At 53.3% G+C, this 11,398-nt stretch overlaps 1 protein-coding gene across 1 annotated transcript; it reads right to left on the bottom strand.

Moving 5' to 3' along the window:
- Positions 1-1,187: 1,187 nt before the first annotated feature.
- On the bottom strand, positions 1,188-10,991 carry LOC136509966 (uncharacterized). The gene is made up of 3 exons (XM_066504545.1): positions 10,914-10,991; positions 10,423-10,795; positions 1,188-4,112 (listed from the first exon to the last, which is right to left on the bottom strand). Exons 1-3 carry the CDS (start codon positions 10,943-10,945, stop codon positions 1,335-1,337), a joined length of 3,183 nt encoding a protein of 1,060 aa, XP_066360642.1. The 5' UTR covers positions 10,946-10,991; the 3' UTR covers positions 1,188-1,334.
- Positions 10,992-11,398: the final 407 nt, after the last annotated feature.

Below are 11,398 nucleotides of genomic sequence, written 5' to 3'. Positions count from 1 at the left end.
ATTAGTTGTATAATTGCATTAGTTGTTTGATCAAGTGGGAGAATGTTGGAGTGTGATCGGTTCGGCTAATCCTGAACTTAATTACGATATTAATTAAGCGTTAACTTTTTGGTCCACCCACTCGTCATTTATTTTCAACTAAATAAGAACTGCCGTGATCGGCGGCAACCCTTAAAATTCTAAGGGTTCAGCCCCCTGGCCCACAGCACGATTATAAATAAGAGAGACGCCCCTGGCGTCATGATCTCTCTAATCTCCGTGACTATTCACATAACCGATCGATTAGGCGCGGGAGGGTTTAGGAATGCCGTCTACCCATGCCCATCTAGGTATTGCAAGATCTACATCGCGTTCATCACCAACTAGGAGCATCAAGCCCAGATCTGGTGAAGATTAAGACCTACTTCATCTACGTCAACTTCACATCTCCAGCAACACAGATGGCGTTCACAGGCTCTGGTTAGTATCAGATTAATTTCCGCATAAGATTTAGTTAGTGATCATGTTTAGGCTAAGATAAGATCCTGTTTATTTCAAGTTCTAATTCAACATAATTTAGACAAGATCCATCATTCCATCGGCTCGGAGCAGAGCTTATAGGTTTCGCGGTTCTTCAGTCTGATTTGTGAATTGTGACAGATAAATGTCTAGCATTGTGTGGGCGTGATCTTCAGTCAGCTGCATAAAACTCGACGAACGGTTCTTGGGTGCACGTCGTATATAGGTTATATAGTGTGCCTCAAGTGCAATTTTACGATATTGTATTTCAAAGTGTGTAATTAGTTTGGCATTACTCCTAAAAAATAGTTTTGGCATTTTGCCGTTTTGGAAACCATGTACGGTTCGGCATGAATAGTTTGCAGCATTGGGAACACACGCAACCTCTCACGGCCTTCACTTGGGAGAAATTCGAGACTAGCTCGTGATACACGAAAACGACAGCATACACATCCTGACGTGCCTCGGACGCGGCTGTTCTGTGCGGCCAAGAAGTTCGTGCGAGGAGTTCACGGGCGCCAGCGGCAGCGGCCCATGCATCAGGTCAGGGACGCGACCGCACGGTTCAACAAGTGATGCTGTGCAGATCACCGATTCACCGATCGATGTGTGTGAAGCGAAACAGAAATGCAGGAGCTACAGCACGCTATAACATAACAGCATAACACTACAGCAAAAGGCTGTCGCCCTACACCAGCCCCTTCCAGCCAAAATCACTGAATGTTTCAGGTTTGGCGTCATGACTTGGCACCTCAATTTCAGTTTATACAGGTGCTTCACTTACAACAAAGACCACTTAGAACTTGTTCATCTCTGCGTCTGGCGTCATGGAAGCCTCATTCTCCAGGGGCCAGTGGTGGTGTAATCGAATGCACAGGCCAGGGATTTTCTTGATACACGCTGCTGGCACTTGGCTGCAGTACATGCTTCGCTCCAGGATTCAGCTTCACAGGTCTCAGAGTGCTGACAGCTTTTGACCACGTGGGATGCGATTCTGTGTTCCCAAGTCGAAGATCAGCTTCACCTTCGTCGTCCAGACAGATAGGCTGTGGCTGTGGCTGCGCATCTGGACTGGATCCCCGGAACTCCAAACCCGTTTCTGGAAAAGGCAACATATGTAACCCCTTCTGTGCGACGGTGCAAGGTTTCTTTGGTAACGTCAGGGGCACATCATCCTTTTCTGCTGGTCTTTTGCTGTTCCTCAAATGTTCCAAGCCTTCAGGCCTTGATCCCATCATAGTCCACCTCATGCTCTCAATTCCAAATATTGCATCGCCAGGAGCACTAGAATTGCTCGGTGGATACGGTAAGGGAACTGATGGGTGAAAGGTAGTAACGGATCCATGGGGCGGTGGTGCATACTCAGTGCTGTAAACATGGGAAGGGATGACCGAAGGGGGCAATGGTCGGAGCGACGTGAATTTTGTATGAGTTGTTAGACCTGGGGTTTTCTGAACAGCATAGCCTGACGCAAAAGAGGATGCCGCGGTTCTCGGTGCCATGTTGCTGAACTGTTGTTGCGTAAGATAACTGGACTGGTACGACGCTGGTCCTTTTTCCATGAAGTTTCTGGCACTGCTCCTTGTATTGAAAGATGACTCTGGTGCAACAGTTTGAGTGTGTCTGCAGTGTATAGAACCCAACAGCATGTCTTTGGCGTTACTCTGAACTTGATTTGCCATAACTGGCTGCTGATTCCCTAGCTCACTTTCGTTGCGCCAGTTCACTGGCTGAACATAACGATTATTGGCTGTTGCTAGTTCAGGTTGCTGACTGTGACCATTTGTTCTGAAACCACTGGTACCAGGCACAAAAGCCCGTACAGCTGCTGGAACAAAAGAAAAATGTGATGGGTTTCCAGATGGTTGTCTCTCTCCATCCGGAATCCTACATGCAGATGGGGGATATACCAGTCCTCCATGAAACAATTGTGGAAAAACTTTTGTACGTGTTCCCTGGAAGAACTGATCTTCAGCTTGACTTTGTTTACTGGAACATGGAGTTTCATTATTCAGACGTGTACACTGTATGCTGCTGGTCCCAAGTGTAACTGTTTTTCCCATAAGGCGCACTGTTGTTTCGGCATTGTGTTGGGTGTCCTGCCCAAAGTTCTGACTTAGATAGTGGTTTCGCATCCCAAGGAGCTTCTGCTGTGGATTATGATGCCCCAAACATTCAGAGCAAAAGCATTCCATTGAAAGCTCTTGCTGTTTGGCGCATGGATACTTGTTGCTCGGAATTGTGTAGTAATGAATTTTTGTTCTTTCAGAACTTGGCAACTGCCTGACATCCGTTGGCAACTGCCTGACATCCGTCCCATATGCCATTGGGGCTGTTGGAGTAAAACGAGGTTCTGCATGAAAAACAGACTGATCAATTGCACAAATTTGTCGAGCATGATAGCTGGGTCTCAAATTGACATGATCCGTGCAGGTAATAGGACTGAAAACGGTTGGAGAAGCTGAGGGACATGAGGAATTCTCCCCCAAACACTGCCTCCTAAAAATGTCAACAGAATTAGGGGTGCCACCAGGATGAACCTTGACGAATTCACCTCGTGAATTAATAGGAAGGCCGACATAGTCATCACAGTTGTGATTGTTCCTGCATGCAGATATACAATCAGCGGCTTGTGCTGGTTTATTTGATCCTGTTGAGGAGCTTATGCTTCTCACCATGTTACCAGATCTAAGAAGCTCAGAACTAACTTTGCCGAAGGCAACTGCCCTCTCCTGGAATGTGCTTCTGCTCCTATCATATAAACAAGAACCAGAAGGCTGCGACCATGGGCTCCTATCACCTGATATTGCCTTGGCTGCCAAACTAACATGATTAAATGATGCTTGTGAAGTCATATGGTTCTGTTCTCCAAGGCACTCAACATCAAGACTTAAGCTATTGTCACCATTCAGATGAGAGTCCACACCTTTGAAGCTTTGACAAGGCACCTTACTAGATTTGCATGCCAAACTTGCGGAATTAAAACAGTTACTGCCATGAGAAGTTTCTATGCAGCGGTTCAGATCCACTGAATTGCCCAGTACAGTGATATCTTTTGGTTTGGTAAGTGGGATTGTACGGCAAACACCAACTGGTACTAAATTTTCAGATAAAGAACTGGTACTCTCAACAGCCCCTGATATAGCTTCTGATTGTTGATAAACCAACTGTTGCTCATCTGTATTGCGGTGATCACAACCTTCCTGAGTGGGTTGCTCGAATGTCTGTACAGATTGTGGTTGCTTTGTATTATCTTCAGGTAGATGTGCAGTCCTTCTAAATTTGACAGTGCCATCAGAAAAGGTAACATGCTTTGATTTGCAAGAAGAATGCGATTTACACCTCATATCTGTGGTATTCAGTACTGTGCTAAAACCTGCTTTTGACTGGTTCTTACAAATGCTTTGAGCTTGAACACTGTTTGTCATATCCTTTGTGTGTCTTTCCATAACTGACTTTCTCTTTCCCTTCTTACTTTTCTTGTCCAGTAAGACTGAGATCTCTTGCTTTTCCTTTTTCTTGGAAGAAGAATTCTTGGGCTCCCTCTTTTTTATGGAATGCTGAACTGACTTAGAAATGCTAATTGAGGTGACCTTTACCCCGCTGTTTTTCTCCTGAAATGAGGAAAAAAGCAAATGTATCACATCTCCTGAGGTATTTTATGAACATCTCTAGACATTTTCTGCTCCATATTGTATTTCAAGGTATTATTTGAACCTATCAAGAAAGTGGAAGGTTCTATTACTTTCACCATTCTATATACCTGCATTACTTAGGAACATTACACGTATTTTGTAGACAGTAATTATTCACAGTCAGTCAACCAAACTATGGCATAACTCCATAACAAACAAACAAAAACACTATTTTAGTCATTCCGCACTTTGCAAAATCTTACGCAAAAGCAAGTGTACCTATAACTGTTGGCATAGATCACCGGATCACAGGTAATTGAGAGAATAACTTGGCCTGTGGTCTTCTATTGAATTGCAAAATATAAGACACTTGAATTGTACAAGTGGTTCCCCCCCATGTGCTCTTATAGGCCAGGGGTTTATCCCAGGGAATATTCTAACTACCTAATGGTAGATGCTTTAGGAAACTTGGCTGCCAAGGTGTTTATCAACTTCACCACCAAGGCAAGCCCTACCAACCACATTAGGACTGAAATGTAAATGCTGGAAAACATGAACACTAGGCTAACTACTGACAATTCTCCCCTTTAGCCTTGTGGTCCTTGGAAGTGATCTGCTTGAGCCCAATTCTTCCCCTCATCTCTTCAAATTTTGATCTTCCAAGAGACTTGGTTAGAATGTCAGCCAGCTGATCAGTGGTGGATATGTGATCAGCCCTGATACTTCCATCTTCCAAGCAGTTTCTGATGAAGTGATACTTGATTCTGATGTGCTTACTGCGCTCATGAAAGACTGGATTCTTGGCTAGAGCAAGTGCAGACTTGCTATCAACTTTCAGTTCAACCACTTCCACATTCCTTCCAAGGAGGTCTGCCAACAGCCTGGATAGCCAAATAGCTTGTGTTGCAGCTGTGGTAGTGGCAATGTACTCAGCTTCACAACTAGATAGAGCCACCACCTTCTGCTTCACTGACTGCCAGCACACAAGATTGCTTCCCAGAAAGAACAGGGTGCCACTAGTGCTCTTGCTGGTGTCAATGAACCCCAGCCAAGTCACTGTCGCAGTACCCAACAAACATTGCTCTCCCTGGAGCCTTAGTGTAGTGCATGCCAAACTCCAGAGTACCAGCCACATATCTCAGGATGCGCTTGATGGCAGCTTGGTGCTCTGCAGTCGGCCTCTCCATGAATCGACCGACAAAACCTACTGAGAAGGCTAAGTCAGGTCTTGTGTGGACCAAGTAGCGCAAGCTGCCCACCAATCTTCTGCATTGGGTAGGATCAACTTCTGCAGCCGTGCTATGCCTGCTCAACCTCAGCCGCTCCTCCATTGGTGTATGGGCGGGGTTGCAGGCATCCATACCTCCTAGATCAAGGATCCTCTTGGCATAATGGGTTTGCCTCAGAGTGATCCCAGCTGGATCTTGGTGTACTTCGACCCCCAGGTAGAAGGACAGGAGGCCGAGGTCGCTCATGTCGAAAACCTTCTTCATTTGAGCCTTGAAACCTTCTATGGCTTGAGCCTGGCACCGGTTATGATCAAGTCGTCAACATAGACGCCGATCAGCAGCAGCTCCTCCCCTGTTCCTCGCCTGTACATCGCGGCTTCATGGTCGCTTTGCTGGAAACCCATCTCCTTGAGGGTGGCGTCCAGCTTGGCGTTCCAAGCTCGCGGAGCCTGTCGTAGGCCATACAAAGCCTTGCGCAGACGGTACACCAACTTCTCCTTCCCGGCGACGGTGAAGCCAGGCGGCTGCTTCACGTACACCTCCTCCTTGAGGTCGCCGTTGAGGAAGGCCGATTTAACGTCCATGTGGTGGACACGCCATCCTTCTTGGGCCGCCAGCGCGAGGAGGACTCGGACGGATTCCATGCGCGCCACGGGAGCAAACGCGTCGTCGAAGTCGATCCCTTCCTGCTGGACGAAACCCCGCGCCACCAAGCGCGCCTTGTACTTGGTCACCGCGCCCCGCTCGTCCTTCTTGAGCTTGTAGACCCACTTCAGGGTGATGCGCCGGTGACCGGGAGGAAGCTCCACAGGCTCCCACGTGCGGTTCTGCTCGACCGCCTTGATTTCCTGCTCCATGGCGGCCTGCCGGGCAGGATCGCCTTCAGCCTCCGCGAAGTTGGCCGGCTCGCCGACGTGCGTGAGGTGAAGCTCGGCGAAGAGACGTGAAGCCGGCGGCGGTGTGGGCGCGTCCCCGATGATGTTGGGCATGGTACGGTACCGCAGCTGCTCGCCGTCGTAGAAAGCGTCAAGGCGATCATCGTCGTCCTCGAGCGGTGACGCGAACTCAACTGGGTCCGCCTGCTCGGTCTCCGCTGCTGGTGAAGCAGAGGAAGCCGGTGGATCGTGCTCCCCTGGAGCTGGTGACGGCGTGCACGGCGGAGCTCCGTCTGCGTCGACTCCCCAGAACTCGATGTCGAAGTCGCTGGAGGCGGAAGCAGACGTCTCGGCGGCCGAATTGGACCAATCCCAGCCGCGCCCTTCATCAAACACCACGTCGCGGCTCACCTTGACGCGCCCTGTCGCCGGATCGAGGACCCGGTAGGCCTTGGCGCCCTCGGCGTAGCCGATGAAGACCCCAGTCTTGCCGCGGTCGTCGAGCTTGCGTAGCTACCCGAGCTCCCTTGTGTAAGCGACACGGCCGAATGTACGCAGATAGCTCACTGCCGGCGCTCGTCCGTGCCAGGCCTCATGGGGGTCTTGCCTTGCAAGCTTCTTGTCGGCGCGCGGTTGAGCAGATGCACCGCCGTCATCACCGCCTCCCCCCAGAATTTGGCCAGCATGGACCTCTGCTTCAGGAGCGCGCGTGCGGTCGCCACGACCGTCTGATTGCGCCGCTCCACCACACCGTTCTGCTGCGGTGAGTGTGGTGCAGAGTAGTGCCGCTTGACTCCTTCAGCAGCGAAGTACTGCGCCAGCTCGCCGACGGTGAACTCTCCTCCATTGTCGGTCCGCAGCACCTTGAGCTCACGGCCGGTCTCCTCTGCTTCGGCCTTCACCTGCTTCACGGCATCCGCAGCAGCATCCTTTGTCGGCAGAAGCACCCCCACATGAAGCGGGTGGCGTCGTCCACCATCAGCAAGAAGTAGCGGCGCCCTCCTGGCGTCGCCGGCGTCACCGGCCTGCACAAGTCACCGTGGACGAGGTCCAGGGGCGCCTGCGCGCGGTACTGTGCCTGCTGCGGAAACGGCTTGCGGCAGAGCTTGGTGGTGACGCAGGTGTCGCAGACTTGCTCCGCATGCTTGATCATCGGCATCCCCCTCACCATCTCCTGCTTGCCGAGCTGGTGCAGCGCCTCGAAGCTGAGATGCCCGTAGCGCTCATGCCACCTCCACGACTCGTCCTCCTTCTTGGCGGCAAGACACACCGGCTGCGCGGCCTCCAAGTGCAGGATGTACAGCCGACTGGGCCCGCGATGTACCTTGGCGAGAAGACGACCACGCCGGTCCCAGATACGGAGCACTCCATGATCAATCTCCACCCTGGAGCCTCCTTCGTCGAGCTGCCCCAAACTCATAATCGAGTTCTGGAGCGCTGGGATGTAGAAGACGCCATGGAGGACGCGCTGCTCCCCGTTCTTGGCCTGGAAGACGATGGAGCCGGTCCCCTTGATCTCCACTCGAGACGAGTTGCCGAAACGCACCGTGCCGCGCACCGTGGTGTCGAGCTCGGCGAAGAGCTCCCGGCGGCCGGTCATGTGATGCGTGGCCCCGCTGTCGAGGTACCAGCCGTCGAGCGCCTCCTCGTTGGCGCTGGTGTTGAGGAAGACACGCGCGCACGGCTCGTTGATGTCGAGGGAAGCCGTGGCCTTGGAGCAGACGGCTTCGGCCTTCTCGTCGAGCTCGAGGAAGCCGTGGGCGAGGAACAGAGCACCATCATCGTCCTTCGCCTCTGCGACGTGCGCAGCACCGCCACGCCCACCACCGCGCCGTCCACCTCGATCACCTCCAACGCGATTGCCTCCTCCGCGGTCACCACCACCGCGATCACCTCCAACGCGGTTGCCTCCTCTGCCTTGGTTGCCACCGCCGCCGCCGCGGTCACCACCACCACGACGCGGCTGGCGGCAGTCGCGCGCCCAGTGGCCGCGATCACCACAGTTGAGGCAGGTGTCGTCGTCCACCCCGCGATCGTCGCCACCGCCTCTGTCTCCTCCGCCGCAATTGCCCTTCCCGCGCTGCTTCTTGCCGCCGCGTGGACGACGTCGCGGTTCCTTGCCTGACGCGGAAGCGGCAGCCTCCTCCTTCTCCTTGGCACGCCACTGCTCCCTTGTCATCAGCAGACCGCCGATGGCTGTCGGTTCCGCGGCCAGCACCTCCATGTCGTCCACCGTCTTCAAACGCCCAGACACCTCCTCGATGGTGAGGTCCAGGAAGTCGAGAAGCGTCTCGATGGCGATCCAGAGCTGGGCGTACTTCGGCGGCACGGCGCGCAGGAGCCTCTCCACCGCGCGCTCTTCATCGATGTCGTTGTCGCCGTGGAGGAGCTGCTGCTTCAGGGCCATCAAGCGAAGAGTGAAGTCCTCGATCTGCTCACACGGACGGAAGGCGAGCTTCTCCCAGTCGCTGCGGAGTCGCTGGAGCGTGGCGCGGCACACCCGATCGACGCCGATCCGCGCGGCGGCGATGGAGTCCCAGGCCTCCTTGGCCGATCCCTTCTCGGATAGCGGCATCTGCATCTCCTGCGGCACGGCGGCGATGATCGCCTCCACCGTGCGCCTATCCTCATGGTACGACAGGTCCTGGTACTCGATCGCGTCCCAGAGTTGCCGCGCCTGGAGCTTCAGCTTCATGATCGAGGCCCACTCATGGTAATTTGACTTGGTGAGCATCGGCCAGGTGGAGCTTGAGCCAGAATCCTTGTATACGGTCTGGATCACCGGCGAGCGGCCCCTGGCCCGTCCGCGGCGGCGATCCTGATCCCGATTGGGCGACCGCGTCTGCCTGCGCTCGCGCTCCGGGCTCCTCCGCGGTTGCAGGCGGCGATCGCGCGGCGGATCCTCCTCCACCAACTCTCGACGCAGAGCCGCGGCCGTGGCGGCCGCGTTCCGAGCTGCTGCTGCTGCGGCCTCCGTGGCCTGCTGCGCTTGCGTGGCTGCGGCCTCTGCCGCGGCCAGACGCTGCGCACGCTGCTCGGCGGCGGCGGCAGCAGCTGCTGCTCTCTCTGCGGAGGTGGCCATGCCTCTCCCTTTCTCTCAACCCCGAGCTCTGATACCAATTGTTGGCATAGATCACCAGATCACAGGTAATTGAGAGGATAACTTGGCCTGTGGCCTTCTATTGAATTGCAAAATACAAGACAGTTGAATTGTACAAGTGGTTCCCCCCCATGTGCTCTTATAGGCTAGGGGTTTATTCCAGGGAATATTCTAACTACCTAATGGTAGATGCTTTAGGAAACTTGGCTGCCAAGGTGTTTATCAACTTCACCACCAAGGCAAGCCCTACCAACCACATTAGGACTGAAATGTAAATGCTGGAAAACATGAACACTAGGCTAACTACTGACAATAACAATTCAGCTGGCATCGATATCACATAGGAATAGAAACTACTAAGAAAGTAACTTTGAATAAAACAATCTAAGTATCCAACTCAAACAACATGAAAACAAGAACGATAAAGGGCATTAGACACGTGAGGCCAGTAGATACCACGGATGAAAACTAAAGGGAAAACGGACAAGTAACCAGACATTCCAACAACAGCTAGAAGGTGGTGAGAAATTTTTCTTACACCTTAGTCATTCACAATTAATATGGAAACAGTCAATAAGTTGTAAGTTTTAGTTACAACTGATTGCTATGCATCCAAATTATATGCCGGCAATATTTATGTCATCTGATACACCTTCTATCTAATGATCAAGGCAAAGCACACCTGAAAATTTTGTCTGGTCAGAAATAACCCAAAAGCAGGAATAATGGATGAACACAATATTAGAGGGGAAAAGAAGAATAGTTTAAAGAGAAAATCCACAGCAAACTTTAAGTGATTATTCGTGGATCTATTTTCTACTGTTGTTGCGCAATGACTATTCTCATGGCTGCCGTATATCCCTAATTACATAGTGCTCCACTAGTAGCAGAATACGAACTCTCAACTCTCAAGGAGTTAGCGATCTGTGCGTATGGTCAGCTGAACAATAAGATCCACTTGTAGCGTACAAGCTCATGCAGACCTGTACTTGCCTGAGAATACAAACATTCTACTGTGCTCAACAAAATCGTAATACCAGAAATGGAAAGCAAATCGACGGTCAATGCAATGCAATGCGCGCTACCTTTTCTCTCACATCGATCACGGCCGGAACCTTTCTCTTCTTCTTGGTCTTAACACTGACAGCGAGCACTAGCTTTCCCTTGTCCTTGTCCGCCTTCCTCTTGGCAGCCTTCTTCCCCTTCCCAGACCCCTGCTGGCCGCCGCCTCGGGGCACCCGCGGCACGGCGGCGAAGAGCTCGGCGACGGAGCGCTTGCGGCGCTTGGCCGCCATCCTCCTCTCCACCTCGACCTCCTCCTCCTCCTCCACCGCCGCCGTCTCGTCCTGCCACCACAGGAACCGCCGCACCTCCACCGGCGGCAGCGGCCCCGCGTCCCCGCCGAAGGGCCAGCTCCCGCCACCCTCCGCCCCCGCCCGCGCCCGCGCCGCGTACTCCCTGCGTCGCAGCGACAAAAATGAAACAGTGGCACGAGATGAGCAGCAGCAGCAGCATTGGCGCAAACAATGTGGCACAGTAGTAGAGGCCGGGCCGGGCCACCAGCGCAATGCAGTACCGGATGGAGAACGCCGCGCCGGCAGCCGCCATCCCCGGCGGCGCGCGGGGCGAGGGGTGAGGTAGGTGGGCTTTAGCACCTTCGCTTTCCCCCGGCTCGGTTTCCCGCGTCGCTGCGCCGATGGCGACGGTGAGAGAGGGGAAAGCAACGCGAGGAGGACTGGACTGACGGAAGCGCGCGGAGTGCGTCGTGTGGACCTGCAGGTTTTCGCAGTGCGGCAGTGGTCCTTTCACTGCTCGGGTGCGGAAGCGTCACGCGCCCGATTAGTGCTACAGGGACAGTACAGTGGCAGTGCGACGGGCCGTCGACTGGGCTTGATCGGCCGAGACGTTAGAGGAGTGGGCGTGGGTGGAGTGGGAGTGGGTATACTTGGCCAAATGGGTCAGGCCTGCTGGGCCGGCACTGGCACACCACTAAAAATCCCAGCCCGAGGGCCATCGTGCCCGTACCGGGCACGGTCTGGTGATAGCGCCGTGTCTAGGCCG

This window comes from Miscanthus floridulus, chromosome 16, assembly GCF_019320115.1.
Source record: "Miscanthus floridulus cultivar M001 chromosome 16, ASM1932011v1, whole genome shotgun sequence".
NCBI classification, from domain to species: Eukaryota; Viridiplantae; Streptophyta; class Magnoliopsida; order Poales; family Poaceae; genus Miscanthus; species Miscanthus floridulus.
Note: the sequence above shows the minus strand (reverse complement) of the source record. Positions and strands in the feature narration are given on the sequence as shown.